Source organism: Zonotrichia leucophrys, chromosome 10 (assembly GCF_028769735.1).
Source record: "Zonotrichia leucophrys gambelii isolate GWCS_2022_RI chromosome 10, RI_Zleu_2.0, whole genome shotgun sequence".
Taxonomy (NCBI): Eukaryota; Metazoa; Chordata; class Aves; order Passeriformes; family Passerellidae; genus Zonotrichia; species Zonotrichia leucophrys.
In genome coordinates, this window is record NC_088180.1 from 11,342,998 (window position 1) to 11,363,799 (window position 20,802).

At 38.2% G+C, this 20,802-nt stretch overlaps 1 protein-coding gene across 1 annotated transcript in view; it reads left to right on the forward strand.

The window, feature by feature from the left end:
* The window catches only part of EFL1 (elongation factor like GTPase 1), a 63,008-nt gene extending 47,257 nt beyond the window's left edge, over positions 1–15,751 (forward strand). Inside the window, exons 18-20 of the mRNA XM_064722417.1 lie at positions 1,551–2,554; positions 5,059–5,243; positions 15,321–15,751. Of these exons, the coding sequence (XP_064578487.1) occupies positions 1,551–2,554; positions 5,059–5,243; positions 15,321–15,509 (1,378 nt within the window). The 3' untranslated portion in view covers positions 15,510–15,751. The remainder of the gene's footprint in view (positions 1–1,550; positions 2,555–5,058; positions 5,244–15,320) is intronic.
* Positions 15,752–20,802: the final 5,051 nt, after the last annotated feature.

Genomic DNA, 20,802 nt, shown 5'->3' on the forward strand with positions numbered 1-20,802 from the left:
CACACTTGAAGCAAGAGAGCAAGATAGTGATGTTGGCATCTACCACAATGGCATCAACTGAATTTTGCAGATTTGATGCTTTTGGACTCATTACAGCAGCTGGGGAGGTTCTGCTGAATTCAAACTACATTGCATTGTCAAGATTTTATTCAGACTTTTTCAAAGGCACGTATTTAATTTTAGCTTTCCCACTGTGTATTTAGAAAATTATGTTCAAGTGACACTTATTGTCAAAGATGTGGAGAGACATGGAAACAACTAAAAGATTAGTCCTCTGTGTTCATCTAAATCATTAAATATGGATGTTCTGCTTGATTTCACCAAATTTATATTTTTTTGTTCCCAATTAGTTCTTTTTGAAAAGAGTAAGAAATTAGACCTTGTAACTTTCAACATTTTATTTTCTGCATTGTACAATAGAAATTTTTAGAAATTTTTTCCCAGGAGCATTGCAAATACTAAGCATGAGGGGATTAAGTTACCCTTTTCAGAATGAGAAACAAAGAGAAGTAAGGTAATGGTGACATATGGGTGGGTTTGTGTTTGGTTTTTTGGTATAATGCACATTTGGAAAGAACTGCAAAAGGGATAAATCTCCTGGTTCTGACTCCCACGGAAATAAATCTTACAATTGTATTTGCTTTTCTTCTGCAACTTTTTTTATCACTGCCAAAATTTACTGGAACATAGGAAATTTTGGTTAGTCCTTCTGCCGTCATTTAATGAACCTGCTCAGAGCTCATGGATGGTTAAGGAGGATACACAGCTCTGATCTTTGAGTCTGTCAGATAGTAAATAATTCCTCCTTTTTCCTTGCTGTCATTCACAACATTTGAGATACCTAAAATCACCTGACTTTAAAGCATCACTTTATAGCATTAAGCTTTTATAATTGTGATTATCAGACAAAGCTCTGTTAAGCTTTCTCAGTGCTTCATCTTCTTTGGGCATCTCCCTATGTGAGCACTTGGCTCACACCAAGTGTCCATCTCTGTCTGAGCAGTGTGGCCAACAGCAGGGATAGGAGGAGTAAAACTGGAGTAACTGTGATGCTTTCCCAGGCTTCTGTCATTTTCAGTCCAGGGCCCTTTGTGGTTTGGTTGTCAGTTAATCCTGGTCAGCCTTTCCCATACCCCATGTGGTTTTGTAGGTCTCTGTTGCACCCTTGTAACATCTGAAGGCTTCTTGTCCTTGAGTTCCTTTGATCATCTTTATTTTCAGTTTTTTTCTAGTTCTGTTTCGTTTGAGGGCAGAGAACAGCACATACTTTCCAAGATGTGGGTGAACCAGTGATTTATGCAGAGGCATAGCAATGCTTTTGCTTTTATTTTCTTGAGTTCCTTTCCAAATATTTCTGAAGACATAAAAGGCAGTGCTTCTTTTTTGAAGTACATAAAATTTGAGTTTGAAATGCATTACCTAGTAATCTATGTTGCAATCAGATTTCTTCATGAACATCTGTTCTGTGTTAAGGCCGTTGCCCTACCTCCCACCCCCAAGTTTAAAACTATTTCAAGATTTTAAACTAATTCTTAAACTTTGTTTTGCAGGTTTGCAAAGGTGCAGATCAGTGTGTCTGCTCCTATTATACCCTTCCGAGAGACCATAACAAGACCTCCCAAAGTCGACATGGTGAACGAAGAAATAGGAAAGCAGCAGAAAGTTGCTGTCATACACCAAACAAAAGAAGACCAAAATAAAATTCCTGAAGGAATTCAGGTTGATTCAGATGGGCTTGTTACAATTAATACTCCAAATAAACAAGCTACTCTCAGTGTGAGAGCAATGCCACTCCCTGAGGAGGTAACTCGACTTCTTGAAGAAAACAGTGACTTAATTCGAACTATGGAACAACTCAACACATCTCTGAATGAAGAGAAAAAAACACATGAGATAAATCAGAAGACTCTTGATAGAATCAAAGAATTCAAAGAAAAGTTGGAGAAAAACCTTCAGGGAAGAAAGTGGAGAAATGCTGTTGATCAGATCTGGTCATTTGGACCACGAAAGTGTGGGCCTAATATTTTGTTACATAATTTTGAGGGCTATAAAAGATCTGTGTGGCAGTGCCTTGGGAACTCTGTGAAAGAAGTAGGTAAATACAGAGACTTTGACAACAGCATAGTGAGTGGATTTCAGCTGGCTACACTTTCAGGTCCCATGTGTGAAGAGCCTCTCATGGGTGTTTGTTTTTCAGTGGAAAAATGGGAAATAAGTAAAGCTGGAGATAGTCTGTCAAATAGTAGGCAGGATTCAGGGGAATTTGATACCACAGAACATCAGCAAAATGAAGATAATACTCTAGAAAGCAGTTGCACTGGTGAAGGTCCCAGTGCAAATGAGCACCAGGACAGGAACCAAAGTGGCCCAGACTCACCTGAGAAAGTGAATAAGCACAAAGGAGAATTACCTCTTGCAGATTGTTATGGCCCTTTCTCTGGACAGCTGATTGCCACCATGAAGGAAGCCTGTCGTTACGCTCTGCAGGCAAAGCCACAGAGACTCATGGCAGCAATGTACACCTGTGAAATCATGGCTACTGCAGAAGTTTTAGGTAAGACTGGCAAAAGAAACCTTTGCCAAGAATTTCCCTTCTGATTTCTAAGGTGAGACTGAATCAGAAGGCATAACTTCATTAAAGGTTTTGTCAGGAGTCTTTTATAGTTCTCCAGTAGATTCTCCAATGGCTTTGTAATGCCTGTAGTATTTACACTATTCTGAATGAGAATTCAGCATTCTTCTTGCTTGTCTGAACCATAGGCATAAAGAACAATGCTGCACCTTTGTGAAATGCAAGATACAAAATGTTGCCTTTCTATGGAGTTTCTGTAAGATCAGCTTTGGTAACCATGAATATCAACACTGTCCCTCATAATTAAGCATAAATTCCATGAAGAGAAGGGTAACCTCTCCTGTTTATTAAGGGAGTGCAAGATCTTAGCAAATGCCATATCAAGATATTTTAATACAATAATACAAAAATAAAATCAGGAAAAGGAATGTTAAATTATTGTTGCAGTCCAGCTGGTAAATTTGTATTTTTAAGTAGCATCTGTATCCTTCTGGTATGCAAGTTTCTCAATCCAGTGCATGCCAAATGGTGTCACTGATATTACCTTACCACTTACACCTACTTAAACTTGTTTTTATGACCTACTTGTGACACCACTTAACTGTACTTGTTCCTGGAGTGTTCCATGGGAGTTGCTTGCGTGCTGATTCTGATCCAAAGCACTGAGATTTTCTTTAAAATGAACTTCCAATGTATTTAAGCTATCAGCAATTTTACTTTGACTGTACTAATCATGGCACAAGTTGCAGCATATCCCACATACAATAATTAAATATTTGGTTACTTGTAAAAAAATCTCAGCTGTTGTGCACACAGTCATACTGATAGCAGTCCAGAGACCAAAAATTACAGTTTTTGTAATGAAGATAAATGCCTTTGAGTGAGCAACTGTTTTGTGCAGATGCATGATCCTGTTCTTTGCTGGAGTTTCCCTGTAGTGGGCCTGGTAAAGGATGTGCTGCCATGGGCTTACAGGCACATTGCCCTAAACATCCCCTACTATGGCAGGGAACTTTGGCATTTCAAACACTTTTCTAATGTGTAAGATAACTAACAGCTGTCAGAACTGGACTGTGTATTGTTGCTGTTCCAGAAGCACTTTGCACATTGCTTCTGAGTCTCTATATCAAGCTATAAGCAAGGTACCAATTTTTAAACCTCAGAAACACTGTATAAATTGCTATTTTCCAAACTACTCAGTACCCAAAAGGCATGATTGTTTACACTGAAGTAATAAACATGCATTGGCTCATCTATTGTGCCATAAACCCAAATGGAAATGTGGCTTTTTAATGCATATATATATATATATATTTAATGAGTGCAATTTAGGACTCAGACATGCAAACAAATTAGTACAGTCTAATGAATGTGCATTGTGTTGTAATAGCCATGGACATGCTCTTAGTTCATTACAAATTCATGGGTATAATATTTATTGTGGAAACTTCAGCTAATAAATTGCATTCTCATTAGCAGGAGTGAAAAGCAGGCCTTCAGTGCAGCCAGGCTTGGCAGTTGACATGTGTCAAACCACTGGCTTTTGTATCTTTGTTCTTTCCTTTGGCATTCCATACATTGATACCCTGGGAAGTTTAATATATCTCTTTATTGACCTGCTTCTTTCTGAGATGGTCACTTCTGCAGAAGTGAAGTCTTCTGTGTTCTCAGAATATAAAACTTTTTCCATGAAACAATCAGTAAATCAAACTGAACCTGAGGAGAGGAGCAGGGAGGGGGAACACTGTTTTTAAGTGTTTTTCTTGTGCTTACTATCTTGATCAGCACAAATGTATTTGTTAGTTTTTGTCTGTAAGTTACTTTCAAAAACATGATACCTACTATGACGTCAAACATGGGCATTTTCACAGCTGCTTTCATGACATGCATGCAGTATTTCAATAGATTGAATATTAACTTCGGAAAGAAAATTGAAATTATCCATGACTAACTTAAGACTGAATTTATTAACAAGCCAGTTGAACTCATTAAACTTAATAAACATGTAGTATTTTAGATAAACTTTTTTTGTGGTTGGAATAGCTCTGCACTATCTGGGACAAGTACCATGTAGGGATATGGTCATCCAAGCAAATTTCTACCAGTAGCTTAGATACAATTCCTGAAACACAATAATACTTCTCAGTAAGGATTCTCAAATATTTGGTTATAAGAAAAAATGCAAGTCAGGCACATAATCTGGCAAAGTGCCTTTTAGAAATGAAATGGACATAGATGTATTCATCCAGCAGTAACAATGTATTAGATGTTACTCAGATGGTTTTGCACATTGCATAGCAGAATATGTTGTTTGAATTTAGTGTGTCCATTTAATTAATTGACTTACAAAAAAGAGTTTTAGCCAAAAAAAGTTAGGCATTTTCCTTAAAGCTGAGCCTTCCTGAACAAACATTGCTGTATTTCTGTTCATGGTGTATTCAGGATGTGAATATGTTGGTGAGCTGATGAGAGTTGTGTCTCTGCAGGTCGTGTGTATGCTGTGCTGTCCAAAAGGGAAGGCAGAGTGCTGCAGGAGGAGATGAAGGAGGGCACGGATGTGTTTATTATTAAGGCAGTCCTGCCAGTAGCAGAAAGCTTTGGCTTTGCTGATGAAATCAGGAAGAGAACCAGTGGCCTGGCCAGTCCACAGCTGGTGTTCAGCCACTGGGAGGTAAAAATATCTATTCATTCCATCTGTTTTGGTGATCTATTTCCTGTAGATGTGGCAGACTGGAATAATAAGCAGAAAAGGTTAAGTTTTGGTCAAGACATTTGATTAATTCCTTTTTGAAATGAGGAAAAAAGCCTTATATTATTTCTTTTTGTAGATATGCTGTTCAGAAATGTATTTATATTTTGTTTAGATGGTCTTTTTATTTCAATAGCAAGTAAGTCTTTCATAAATGAAACTGTTTCTTTATAGATGTGTTTTCCTGTATTTATGTGCCCTTTTTCATGAGTTCTCTGGTAAACTTGTTTGGGGAATGGGAATAAAACCAAAACCACAAAACAGCCCCAACCTACCACTAACAGAAAATAAATGTATCAGCAAATCTAATGCACATGAAAGTTAACCTCTTAAGGTCTAGTAGGCACCTTCCATATTCCAAGCCAACATAAATTTTCACGCTTAAAAGACAAACCATATAGATTTCATTCTCTCAAAATTAAATCTGTTGATAGTAAGTAGTGGTGCCCTCAAAATCATTTCTTTTTGGTCATCTCTGTCACTTAAAGAAATGAAGAGTTGAATGTGAAGGTGTAAATCAAGTGGGAGAACTGCTGAGGAGTGTCATCAGCTGAAAGTGTAGTTTATTTCTATGATGTGGAGAGTAGATATTCAGGGGGAAAAATAAAAGGCTGTAAAGCAGAGCTCCTTGTTCAAGACAAACACACCTGCATTGTCAGGCTCCTCAGAAGACTCCACTGAAGAAGCTAAAAATGTCTTCAAGGGCAAAAGTCAGTGGGTATAAACTTTTCACCTTAAATTTTTAAAATAACTTCAAAGTCTAGGTTTTTCGGTGTTTGGTTGGGGGTGTTTGTTTGTTGGTTTTGGTCAAGCCTTCCTTTTTTTGGTGTTAGAAAACAACAGAATATTTTGTAAATGGATGAAAAAAATCTTTCTTTGTTTGATCCTTGATTTATTTTGTCACCTCAAATGTCAAGTCTCTGAGTAGATTTTGAGGTCAGTGACACTCAGTTACCAGCTGAGTATGGACTGCTTACCAATGTTTCTCTGAAGTATGTGCTGCCTTTTCACATGGTGTGGATCCTTCATCCACAGCTAAGTTGTAAAATACTCCACTGACTGTATTTCTTTGTTAGTAACTATGGTAACTGTGTCAGAAATTTTATGTGGATGATAATGGAAAACTGCAAACTGGCCACGTGCTAGCAAAAGAGTTGGGAAGAGTACTTGAAACAGTCCACTTGGAAAAGCACATTATGTCTTGCTTGGCAGTGGTGCCTTGCTGGTGTTAGTGAATGCAGGCACCGAGGTCTTGGCTCTCCTCCTTTATATTGATTTATTTAGTCTTCTTGTGACTAAGTCCACCTTCACATAGAACCACAAAAGGAAAAACAGCTGCACAGAATGCAGAAAGGAAAAAAAAAGACCCTTCATACATGGTGTACACACACAACAAAATAGATAATCTGCATCTTTTAAGTATGGAGGTTCTGGTTACAGATCAGGTACCTCAAACCAGTGAGTGTTGGCTCTGCTGTGTACAGTAATCTTGTCAGTTCTGGATGGTCTCCTCTGAAGTGCAGCTGGTGAGGTTTTGTGGCTTTAGTGGTCTTTTGTGTGAACCTCTGACATCAGTGCCCTGGGGGAATATCAGCCAGTAGGACTCAATTCCAGCTAACCATTGTTCTGTGCCAGCTTCTTTAGGATTTGTAGCTCCTGTGCTCCAGCACTAAGCAAAAACATGAACCCAGTGGCTCTCAGGCCTCCCCTTCTATCCCCAAGCCTTAGTGGGTGCATTCACTCTCAGATGTTACGAATTTCACATCAGAAAATATTCACACATGGTTATAGATATTCATAGGACAGAGGGATTTGAACAACTGGCAACATATTCTAAATCTGACCTCTGAGAGAGATTATAATTGCAGCTAGTATGTAAAATGCATTGGTAGTAGGAAAATTACTGTGTAAGCAGTCACCTTTCCACCTGGGGAATCTGTCAGTGGGGGAGGATTGGGATTTTTGTCTCCATGAAAGCCATGCTCACATATTTTTGTGATAAAATAAGTCTTTTACTAAGCTACTGGTAATGTTACCGCTGTGCAGTGATGGCAGGAGGAGTGCATGTTACTCTGACACCATCAAGACAATTTCTAAATAAATACAATTTTCAGAATCTCTAGTATTAGCATGACAGAGAAGCCATGAGAAATTATTTGTATCTCAGCTCCTGTTTCTTCCTTTCTTTGAATTCTGCACAAAGTTGCATCAGGTGTTGGACATGACTTTATCACTTTACTGATGAATTATGGAATATGTATCTACATGATAAACTCCAGCATTTTATTTGAATCCCTACTATTTAATGCATCATTGTTTAAGATAGTATGATGTGAGCTTTGTGTAATCTTAAGCTGGTTTTTCCTTAGTGTTAAAACTGTGTTACTGAAAGTGTGGCTGCTGCTTTGATTGCACACTCTCCAAACCCTTCCATGGCATTCTGAATGAACTCTGTGGTGCTGCTGTTTTCTCAGTGTGCTCAACTCATTAGCTGAGTACCTGGGATATGTATTTGTCACACAAATTCCTTCTAAAGTGTTGTTAACCCCATTTTACACAAAGGGGAATGGACAGTATGGAGGATTTTTAAACTTCCAAACACTGTCCCATGGAAATCACATGCATAGAGTATGTTTAAAGAATTGAGGTTTGAGCTCACTCTTTTAATATATTTCCTTCCCATGATTTGTAGACTCTGAATACAGAAAAGTCAGTGATAGACCCTACATTTAAATGAAGCCATTTTGGTCTCTGTGGAAATGATACTGCCATTTTTGTTAAAAAGCTCAGTTAATGAATGGATTTTGTGTAGTTGGGATTGCTCCAGCCCCAAGGGATGGAGCAATACATATATCGAGGTCTGTCTTGTCAGATACTCCTTTTTTATTAATTTCTTCTGGCATGCCTGTACGATTTATTCCTGCCTGTAAAGGACAGCACCAAGGAACCATTAATGGGACCTTTCAGTTTAGTCCCAGCTTAAAAAAACTAATGTTTAAAGTTAGGCAAATGTTAGGTGTGTTGGGTTTACTTGGCAGCCCTTTCTTAGATTTCAGTATAAACTTTCTTATTTAATTGTTAGTTTGAAATATTTAACTTTGGGATAATTACGAGCTAGTTGTATTTTTTTAAACTTTGGATTAATAATAACCTTCAGTTAATAAGTATGTTTTTGTTTAAGCCTGTTACTTTTGTTCTCAATTCTTTGCAGTTAAATGTTTTACTCAGTCATGTTATTTTATCTTAATCATAGGGTTTTGAACAAGAAGGTATTTGTGATTGCAGAATCCTTAGAATAATGGAACTCTCGTCCCATTTGGGAAATCTGTGTTAAAAGCAAATAGAAATAATGCATGTGGCTCTATTCAGATGCTGATTGAATTTTCAGCAAGAATTGTCAAACACTTCTGCTAGTTGTAAAGTTGTGAAATGTGTAGTATTCCTGTTAAATCACATCTTTTCAACTGTGTGAATATTAACTATTAAAGATGCTTTTCTTCCTGAGGGGGCATGAGTGAACTGTAAACACATTTAATCAGAATTCTTTGTCATTGTCCCTTCTAAGTAGAAAAGTGCCTAGAACGTGCCTCAGGGCTCTGGAGAAAGGTAAGAGAAGGGCTGTGTGTAATAATTGCTAGGAATATGAGACTTCTGAATGTGGAAGTTTTATATTCTGACTTTTAATTCATGCCTTTTGAATTATAAGTCATTTTACAGCTCAGAAGATGGGGCTTAATATAGAAGTTGCTGGATGAGATTGTTAGGCTTGCATTAAACAGGAAGCAGGCTGAGGTAATGAGAGAGAATCTATTCTAGGTTTGAACTGTAATTTTACATACATTATTGCACCAGTGACAGTTTGGGCATATAAATGAATTCGAGGAGTAACCTGGAACCTTTCAAATATAAAAACCTCATTGTTTTGGCAGGAACATCTGAAGCTAATTGAAACAGTAAATAAGAGTGCTAGGGGTGTGGCTTTAATTCTCTTTCTCAATACATGTTTCTTAAGTAATAGGAAAAAATGCAGCAGTAGAGCCACACATCTCCTTTTTTTATTTCCAGTCACCAAATTCCCATTAACAGCTCCTGGCTGAAGTCAAGGGTAAAGTTTAGCTGTCACTGTTTGAGACACAAACAAGGATGATGCTTCTGAGCCAAAATAAACTTGTATGAGTTTATTTTATAGCTTACTGTGTAAATGTTCATTATAACAATATTTCTTGGAGTAGGAGTTCTTGTATCTAACCAGGCATTTTCAGGCCTTGGCAGCCCCCATTATATTGTGAGTGGAAGCTCTGAATTATGGGATAGTTTTGGATGCTTCTTTTATTTGCAGGGTATCCCCACAGCCAGTCCACTCATGTTGGGTGTTCTCTGTTCTGGAAGCACAGTGCCAGTACCCAAATACTTGAATTTGCTTGTACTCAGTGCAGAACCACTTGTGCAGCATTACCCAGCATGTTACATATGGTTTTCTTGAAAAACAGTAGGAAACTGTTCACATACACCTCTGTATTCTTTGTTTCTCAAGGCTACTTGAGACATGTCAGACATGCATATCAGCTGTACCTTTCTCAGTTGCATAGTCTGTGTCTATTTCATTGTCATTGCTAGGTGGTGGACACCACTTGAACTGTAAATGCTCCTGAAATACCTTTCTACCATCAAATTTTCAAAGGTAGAAAGGATTCTGATCCACTGGAGCTCATGTCATCTTTGAAATTGTGCATAATAGATGATTTTTTTTTGACACAAGAAAGGACTTCTGGCTTGCTGATGGCTGCTATGCCCAGTCACACTGAATTTAGTATTTCTTGGGATTTCTTAGTGAGCAATTCAAAAAGGCCATAATATTGCTTGGACTTCAAATCTCAGTCAGACAGTGTAAGATGGCTCTTTCTATTCATGGCCCAGCTGAGGCATTCTCCACATTGATGATATTTGGCTCCAAAGAAATTTTCTGTCTTCATCAGACAGTAAGGACCAGTAGGGGAAATGCTACCAGGAGCATGGCTGTGCTCCCAAATCTGCCTGACCTTTTGGATGAACTAGGCTGATCCCTTCTGTTTGCTTCTGGTGCTTCTCTCAACCTTGTTTTGCATAATTAGGCTGCCTTAGGCAGAAACTGTTTCTTACCATCATTTTGTGAAATACACTAGACAATGGGACCAGGATCACTATTGGAGCCATCTGGGTGACACTGAAATGCAAATAATAAATCATCCTCAAATTAAGCCTTAAAATTCCAAGTCCTCTTGAATTGCAAGTGGTCTGCTCTAACTCATGTCTTACTGAAAAGCTTGATTAGCCTACATAATCATTTGCAGGATTAGTACACACTCTATAATTTATCAGTATTGACATAGTAGGCTCACAGTATTTCTATTTTTATTGATTATTATTACAGGTATTCAGATTATGTCTCTCACAGAGACACAAGCATTTATAGCTTGAATAATTAATGTGTTGTTGTTAAGCTGAAAAAGAGTGACATCTGTTTTGCCTGTGCTACTCTGCATGCTCTTACTAAACAAGTCTTAGAAGACTTCATTGTTTGGGTGTGTTGGTTTGAATAGTTGTTATATTTAATGAAACATCTTGCTTTAGAATGGTTTCTTCTTCTAAAGAAAACTCTTTGCTTATAATATTTGAAGTAATCTATTCACTTCTTTTGAGATACCTAATCCCAGCTGACTACATTATAAATAGTTTTATTTATACCTAGAGTGGGTTCTGCAGTGAGTGATGGGACACACTTCATGTATTTGACTGGGAGTTTTTATTTTTCTTTAAATGATAATGGAATTCTACAGGTGTGCTTATAGTCATACTTTAAACAAATTATATCAGTCAAGACTTCTAGAAAATAAATCAATGGAGATTAATTTAAAATGTTCCTTAATTTCAATGCTCCTTTAAAAGGAACATTTCCATCACTTAGGCACTGTGTTTGCGATAACGGATTTAAGAACTGTATCAGCTGCTGTGCACTGATTCATTTTCCTGTGTTGCATTTTATATGGGCTCATTTTTAGAAAATGCTTGTTTTCTAATGGAATAAATGCTGGTCCAGTGATCCACTGCATGGATCTTGATTTATAGTTTACTTTTAAAAATAAATGTCAGAAGAGCCTTACAGATGTATAGAAATACTTGGTTATGTTAAGGAAGAGCACTTTGTTGTGTACACTCGGAGGAGTAATCGTGGATGTGCTGGGCTGTTTGCAGTTAAGGCTGATATTGTCCCTGTCAGAGAATTCTGATGTTGAGTAATAAATAAGCACAGGCCACTGGCTAGTTCATGCTGTTAAAAATAAAAAATTCCCAAATCCTAGAGAAATTCCTGGAGAAAAGGTGTGCTGAAATTTCCAGTTACCAAGTCTATGGTGGTAAGTGTACTTTATCATAATGCTAACAATACCATAATATCATTGGTTTTACAGATTCTTATTCCTAATGTTAGTGCCTCTTGACATCTTCTGTCTCTTAAACTTGGGGCATAATATTTGGCTGTGATAATTTTATTTTCCTCCCTGCTCAGTGGTTCCCAGACACACAATACACTGGCAGAGAGAGAGAGGCAGACCTCTGATAGAAGGTTGACTGAATTGCTTCAGTCTCTTAAAGATTTTTCATCTCTGCAAAGCATATTATTTTGAATGTCCAGTTCTCTTTTGATTGAAGGTTTTGTTGAGGAATTTAGCTTTTTGTAACAGTGTTGTCAACATGCTGTCACATTTCTGATTTTAAGGGGAGTCTTAGGCTATATGTTTTAGTTTTGTACTGAAAAAGTAGAATATGGAAACATTTAAATAATTTTAAGTTAGAAGTGGCATGCAACATAGAATAAATAATGTTTCTGGGTGTCTGTTCTGCTTTGAGCCTGTGGACTTTCAGGATCCAAAGTAAATGCCCTCTGTGAAATTACTATACCATATTCCAGAAGGAATGGTCCATTTAGAATCTAATTCATCACTGAGGGCTTCATCCAGACAAAAACTCAATTCCTGTTACAAATTCCAGAACCATCCCTGTGTGGTTCCCATGAATACAAACAATAGCTCAGGACCTAAAAAGCTTCTTAGCTCTGATTCCAGGAAACCCAGACCCACCATTCTGACAGTTCCCATTGTAAGGAAATTGATGACAATGCTTTGGGACTGTTCTCCTTTTGCATGCTTGCACTGTATTAACAGAGCAGGGGAATGATGGATGCCACCTGCTGTGAACATTTGCCTTGATGCATTAATGTGATATGAATAAAGAGGAACAGTCTGGTTTGTGCCTTTGCCTTCACTCACAGAATCAGAACTTTCAAAAAACAAAAACTTTCTATTTTTTTGTTTGGGTCACTGAGTCAGTAACACCTCTGTGTGTCATAATAGGGTTACAGTGACTTCTTAAAGAATGATGGCTTAGGTTCTTCTTTCCCCTTGTTTACCATGGCATGGCAACACATCTGCTGATTATTTCATCTTTTATAGTGTATCTGCCCCATTTAGGTAGGTGTAGTCCTCTAACAGAAATTTTCTGATGCCACCAGATCTTGCTCTAGAAGCAGTGTGTAGTGGCTGAATTATTTAGGCAGGTTGAAAAGCCAAGCTACTCCTGAGGTAGTTCTTTGAAACCTAATTAACCTCTTTACTGCATCATGTAGCAGTACAAGGTTCACTCAGGATCCTGTAACCCTGGGCTGAAATAGCTTTACCCTTGCTGGCTAATAAATACTGAACAGTACATTTAAACCTGCTGTTATGCTGACTTCCCTTAGACCTGTTGAAGCATAAAGAATTCTTGTCAGTGGAAGAAATATCCAGTGCAAAACTTCAGTAGGGCAAGTCTTTCATCAATTATTGAAAGAGCCAGTCTGTCAAACCTGGGGATTCTCTTAAACATCCATCACTACAGTATCTAAATATTTACAGGTAGATTAGATCTGTAAGTTCAATTTTGTATACTTTTGGACTCCTCTGTTACATTCATTCTTCAAGAACTGCTGTTTCACTGCTTCTCTCTGGGCATAATTTCTAGGTGTTACATTTCTTGCCAATTAAAAAAAGGCATCAAAGGGCATAGTAACAGTCCTTAACTTACAGTTTTTTAGCTGTAGAACCTCCCTAAGTAGTACAGTCTGAAGCAAATCCATTGAGCATCAATCACCTTTTCTTCTTCATGTGTTCTTAGACTTGGAATTTTTTGTTTGTTCAGCTCTTTAGGCAGATCATTAAAGGGGAAGTCCCTTGTAGCTTTACACCATCAAGATGTTCAGGATGAGCGCAAGTCAGCATGCAATCTTCACTGCCCTTTGTATTTTTAGTGCATAAACTAATGGTGAAACTTTCAAACTCTTACAGAGGGGGGACCATTCTTTTTTTATAGATATAAGCTGTCAAGGAATTACCTCTAAGTTTGTATGCATTGGTTAGAAGGCCCTGTGCAAAACATCAGAGTGGGTATGACTCAAGCAGATTCTTCTGTGGTTAGACAGTCCTTACGTTTATGGTGAAAAATAAACACAGAAAAATTTGGAAAGCTGACTTTCAGACTGTTTATTTCTGAGCTCTACTTGCTTTTGGTTTTCAGCCAGACAAGCCTGTGCATAGTCATTTCCCATGTAAATAATTGAGATTGGCTGTCACTTTCAGCCCGAGTAATACCCACTTAATTTAGTCTGTACGTGTGCTTAACTGTAGCAAACTAGAACTGTTTCTGTTGGTTTAGCTTTACATCCCATTTTTGCAAGATTGAACCTACAGTATTGCCTAATACAAATTAGGCTGCCATAGTCACTCTCCTAATTCCCCATAAAGTGTAATTTGTGTGGTTGTGTTGGGAGTTATTTAATGTGAGGTATAAAATTAGGACTCCACAATTGTCTATTTTTCTGGGGAAAATCATTGATCTTCAGCCATCATTTTTTAATTCCTCTTCTTGTGTGTTTGTGTAACCTGAGCTTTAGGTTATTTTGCTTAGGTTGAAGTACCATATGGCAATTGAAAGGATTTGTCAGAAGAAAAAGTTTGCAACGGTAGAAAAGGCTCATAGCATTAAACTAAAATTGGTAATTTAGGAAAATCTGTTCTCTCCTTGTCAGTTATTAGTGCTAGTGCTAATATTTCAGAAATTATTATAGAGTAATGTGCTCAGTTGTTACAACTATTGTGGTTCTTGCAGTAACTAATACTTGTCTGGACTGCTTTTTCCCTGAGGGTTTTGTTTAAGAAATTAGTACATTATTACCTTTGGGTTTTTTAGAAAAAATATATTATCTGTAACTGCCTGTTGTGAGGAAATCTACAATCAAGAAAAATTAGTATTTTTGAAATCTGCAATAGAACCTGTGTAATGTTATATGGTCAATTCCATCCCTTCCCAGTGTTCATATTTAGGATTCTCTGTAATACCCTCTGTGGTAGTCCCACAAGTGTGGGGTATATAGGGTGAACTGGAAATAAAGGCATGTCCAGTTATTGTCTGATCATGTTAGATCTAAATCTGTTCTAGAGGAGGGCTACAAAGCTGCAAGAGCAGCTCTGCTAAATATGTTAGAGCCAGAAACAGTGATTTTTTAACCATCTGTCCAACTCAGGATTGGGATTGGAAAGCATAGGGCACAGAGATGAGCAGAAATCTTCAGTTCTGATTAATTCTGATACAATAGTTGTGTGATAATATTCTAAATAAGGAGCTCTCTCTTCAAAGTTGAGAATTTTCTGAACATTATTTAGCACTGTTTGCTGATGGGCAGTTGAAATTGCTTTTAGAAAAACTTGTGCAGATAATTGCAGCTGAATTTGGAAAGTTATTGTGGGTTTCTTAAGGCAAGAGCTGCAGAGTGTGTGTTAACTCTTGTTCTCTGCTTCCATAGCTAATTGCAGCCTTTCCAGACAGCTTGGTCTGCTCTACTTTGATTTCTCTGCTTCAGCAGTTGATTGCTTGAAATGTGCTAATAAACTTTTGTACTACTTGACTCTTTTTTGTTTGTTTCCTTTGTAGATCATTTCCAGCGACCCGTTCTGGGTGCCCACGACTGAGGAGGAATATTTGCACTTTGGGGAGAAGGCAGACTCGGAGAACCAGGCCCGCAAGTACATGAATGCAGTGAGAAAGAGGAAGGGGCTCTATGTGGAAGAAAAAATCGTGGAGCACGCTGAGAAGCAAAGAACTCTGAGCAGAAATAAGTAGCTGTGTCTGCCTCCTTTCTCTCCTGACACAGCTAAGTGTGGGTGGAGTGTTTTATATGCAGCAGATGCAAAATTTCATCTGAACTTTGTTCTTTGATACCATTTTTCTTACATGCTTTGTCTGTGGCTTATGTTTTAATAAACTTAAGCCTTTCCAAGTTTTGTACAGAGAAAATAGTTTATTTATTGAAATAAAATAGAAGTGTATTAACTGCAATTGGTCTCAATTTTTAAAATTTAATGCCCTGTTGAACATTGTGTCCCAAGGATTAGGAACTCCCAATTCAATTTGTTCTTTTCTGATTTGTCACATGTAGTTGCAGTAAGAGCTGGTTGACTAGCTTCTTGCAAATAAACCATGCACTGAATTTAGCTCTTTAATGGTTTTGACTGTTTTTTAAATTAATTTCTGTAATGTATTTGTTTCTTACCCATACCTTTCATAGTTACCTGTATGTAAATAGATGTAAGCCTATTAGGAGTTTCTAAACTATTTGTTTTACTCCATTCCTCATATGAACAGTTATTTAAAGCAGTAATACATTCTTACATCTTTTCATATATCTTTAAATCAGAGGGCACAAATAGCATATGTGGAAGCAGCACTGCAAAAAGCTGAGCAAGATTTGTGTTGTTTTCTCTCCTTAGAGAACACCTTACTACAAACTTCAGTTACCACAAATTAGGTGAGGGGAGTGAGTATCTCCAATATAAATGAGAAACTGGACATCAATTTTCTTCCCATATTTTATGCAGGAAGTAAAGTACTTTGTACTTGAAAACTCTGGAAGTAAAACAGCACTCCTGATTAGAGAGGGTTTCCTCAAATATATCTGTCTGAAATGTTTTTTCATATTTAAACCTAGTGCCAGACAAGTGCCATTTACAGATGGGACTAGAAGCTTGCAGGTCTGCTTAAAACCTCCCACAGTGTGACTTGGCAGCAGAACTCGAATTGGGAGCTCAAGTGACTTTTCTCCTGGCCCTGATCACATCAACCTAAATTCTTTAGGGAAGGTATCTGGTAGTTTTGCTTCTTCTAATAGGTTTTCTCCTTTCTAACTTCAGTTTGGTTCAGAATACTGTGTAAATTTTTCTGTGCTTCTTGCTAGCTTCCTTTGGAAGCAGAAAGAGAAGAGCACGTGGAGGAGAGGATGTGAACGAGCTGGACAATTTTGTCAGCATCATTTTTTTTAATGCATAATTTGAGTTCTCACATGGCTTCTGATTCATTTTGGTTCTTGTTCATACCAGACTGCCTGTGAAAACCCAAGAGTTGAAACTAGGCAAGAGAGTGTAGTTTTTTTTGGTTGCATCATGTATAGCAGGGGGACAGTCATGAAAACAGGGATAAGGGCTTTTTAGTACCTGTTGTAACATTGACACATTGTCCTTTGGTATTCATAAAATGTTTTGAAATTGGTCCTTGGAGTAACCTCTTATTTTAAACCATACATAGGTATGTTGGGATACTGATAAAAAGTGTGTACTTTTCATTTTGTGTTATTCTTCACCAGTTTTACTTCTCAAATGTGCAGTATCTGTGATGTGCTGCCTCAGTACAGCCCTGAGAAGGAAAACACTTCCAGTGCTACCATGAGTTGTCTGTGTAGGCTTTGCTGATCTTACTGGTGTTGAGACAAATGGTTTACATGCAAGATAAAATATTTACATGTAAATACCAATTTGATTTAGCAGTGTGCCTGAAATTTGGGCTCTTATCTACTTGATGTGGCTTAGTCATATCCTCTGTTGTGATTTTGTGCTTTTTGATTTGTTTTGTGCTGCTTTGGATCTACTCAAAAGTAGATAAGATAAAAATTAGTATTTATTTTTATAGCATCTATTAATAAACTGAAAAGGTTTTGGTTTTTTACAGCTGCATCATTCCATGGTTCTAAAACTCCTGCAAACCGTGACTAATGGGAGGAAAAAATAGATACCATGAAATAGTGTGGTTTGGGCTGTTTGACAGATACTTGCTATTTCAACAGATGCTGTTTTCCTACAGGAGCTTGCTTTATTTATTTATTTATTTGTTAATTTATCCTTTCTTCCCCTCATCCCTCCTCCTTCATTTTCCTATTTTAGCAAAGATCCAACTGTATAACACCTGACTGATTCTTTAGAGGAGTATTTTTATTATCATCTTACTTCTTTATACTGAAACTGCTTATCTTTGTAAAGACTTGCTGATTCTGGAATTTCAACACAGAAAAAAAAAAGGCAAAATTCAGTAGTGTTTTCCTGTTAGCATTTTCATGGCCTTGTAAAAGCCTTGTCCTTCACCCTTACAAAGTGACATGTCTCAGTGTTCTCCAGTGAAACATCTGGATGCATTTTTTCTCCCAGAAAAGCTACTGTGTAAAAGGGTAACAACTAATAATTTGGCCAGACAGCAGAAATAAAACTTTAGTCAGGAAACCTGCATTTCCTACGTGCTCACACAGGTTTGCTACCCCCTGAGGAGGAGGGGAATTCAGTGCAGTCACAAGATTTTTTTTGTGAAGTGGCCACTGAGCACAGCTGAAATCTGCATCTTCTCACGTGGAATTACAAATGGAAGGCAGATTGTTCATCATCACCAGTTCAGTGCTGGCTTTTTCCCATCTGTGGAGAGCTCTTTCCAGATTTTTTCATATGATTCTTTTACACTGTAATAAGTAAGGTAATGAATAAATCACTGTTATATCACTGCTTTCAGAATGATTTATGCCAGTGTGAACTGCTGCCCTGGAATATTTTGTCTTTTTTTTTTTTTTTTTTTGCCGTAGCAGAGGCCTCAGAGTTAAAGACAAGCCTTAAGAAACTCCTGGGCTTTAGTGATGATTCCATGACAGTTGTATGGTTCATTGTCCCTTCTGCCATATTTTCATGAAAAAAGTAATTCTGGATTATAACTTTCTTAAAATAGAAGAAATAGCCCACACTGTTTGTCTAAAAAGGTGGCTGTGGAGTAAGCAACAGGCTTTTCAGAGGGGTAGTACAAAATAATCCCTGGCCTTTTAAATTCAGTGTGGTATTTTTATGGCATTTGGAAAACAACATCCAGTGGTCTTTTCATTGTAGGATTCAAGGAAATAGTTTGAAGTGGCCATCATGCAAGGCTGCCTAAATGCTGTTTTTGTGGACCTGTAAGAAGGTTGATCATGAGAAAGAGACACATTTAATTATGCTTAGAAAGACCTTGACAAAGTCCGTGACAGCTTCAGGAATTGTAATCCTTTGCTGCATCTGAAGGCAGTGTATCTTTTTGGCTAGACTTATCTCCTGAGCACTCTGGGGTATTATTCCTGCTTTGTTCAAAGGGGAGGATGCAAAGTCAAGGTCAGTCATGTGGGAGTAGAGACTAAGATGACAAAAATCCCTCAAGAAATTTTTATGGCAGGACTTATACAGCCTTTTAGTAGTGGCTTTTGGTTACCTCTGATACATGTGTGTGACTATAAGTCTTGTTTTTATTTTCTTAAATCTTTCTAAGGCTCCTTTAAGTGATGATTTTCTAACAATCAGCCTAATTTCAAAGGCTGGCTCATTTGCTGGGGGATACAGATACATCAAAAGCCAGCTGGTGCTGAAATACAGTAGTGGGCATGCTATGGAGCATTTTCTGCCTTTCATCTCTTGTCTGGTGGTAGCATTTACCTTTAGGAGATCAAGAGCAAGGCTCCTGAGTGGGAGAGGCTGTGAGTGAGTGACAGCAGGAGCTGTGAGAGCAGCTGAGGCTGCGCTTCCCCGGGGACGCGGCACAGAGCGCTCGTCACAAGTGCTGCTGCTGCTGCTCCGAGCTCTGAAAGCTGATCCTATTTATGAATCCTTGTCTTCTCCTTGTAATGTTGCTGTCTTGCAGGAGGAACAGCTTAGGAAGGTTATTTTAAATTAACCTTCCTGTGTTAAAACAATGTCTAGTCTGTTCCTATCACATCTAACATTGTAAGCATCAAGGCCAGCGAGTAGTTCGACTGCAGCTGGCGTGAAAGGGGAAGGCTGGAGGAGTAATGTAAAAATGTTGTGGAAAAAAACCCCTCACACTTGCATAGATGCCTTTATAGGAACTGTTTTCATTGCATAATGAGATTGCTTTGTGCTCTAGAAGTGGTCAATAATAGATAATGTGCAAGTGTGCTCCATGGAAGATTGGCTGCCTTGGCAGGCAGAGTGTATTAGCAGTCAGAGCAGCCCTTCTGTGTAGCCTTGCTTCTGCAAAGGACTGTGTGAAGAAACAAGCCTCTGTCTCCTTTGCAGTCGTGTAATTTCAGTAAAAATACTGTGGCAGGCTCATCATTTGGGGAGCTTGTTGGAAGGGAGCTGTGTGTTCCCAGCAGCAGCAATTCCCCAGTTACCAGTACACTGACTACAGAAAGCAGCTCTAAATAACCTTTTAAATCCCATTTCTGCCAGGACCTCCCACTGAATCATGGCTTCTGTTGAATCTTGTTGCTGGGACAGGTGTAGCCTGAAGAACTGAATGGAAGTGTATTTTGCAGGGTTGGTGTTCTGAGATCCACTGGGGATGCAGTTCTGAGATTGCCTGAAGGTGGGAGGCCCAACATCATGAAATTACAGAGCTTACTCTTTCTCAACTAAAAGAATACTGTAAGGGAAATCCCTTAATTATTCTTTTGGTCTTGTGATTCTTGGTTGAGCATCCTAGAGCACATGAAGAAGCCTCTGCTAACCTGGGCTGGCAGAGTTGGGCTGTAGAAGATGGAAGTACAGTAACCATCCTGCTGTCTGATAGCTGTCACTTGTATTTGAGCTTATCAGCATCATTTTTTCCAAAGAGAAAATACTAAAGGTGATTAACATCACTGTGTCACAGTTACTTAACTGTGTAGACAAAGAGTTGGTGTCTGACAAGCTGAGCTCTGCTTTTCCTCTGGAGCTTGCAGCCAACACATTTCTCTGATCAGAAAGAATTAAGGTATGCATTTTTACATAGGTGACTGAAAAAAAGTCAAACAGCTGCATCTTCTAAATATGTCTGAAAGGTTTCCTTGCATTTGTGTATAAACATTTAATATTGATATTAGTAGTTTGGACTTTGAGCAGTGTTGTTCTCATATTATGTGTGAATCACTCTGAGACAATCCAAAAGAGCCGCATTGCCCATTCCATGCTGTGGGGCTGTGAGGGTGTCCTGTGAGCAGGAACACAGGGGCCAGAAGAGCTGGAGGTGGACATTAACTTAAACCTCAACTTGTAGGGAACAAAGGAGCTGTTCAGGGAAGGAAGGCACTGAGCAGTTGACAGAGTCAGTGCAGAGCATGAAAATCCCATGTACAGTGTCAGAG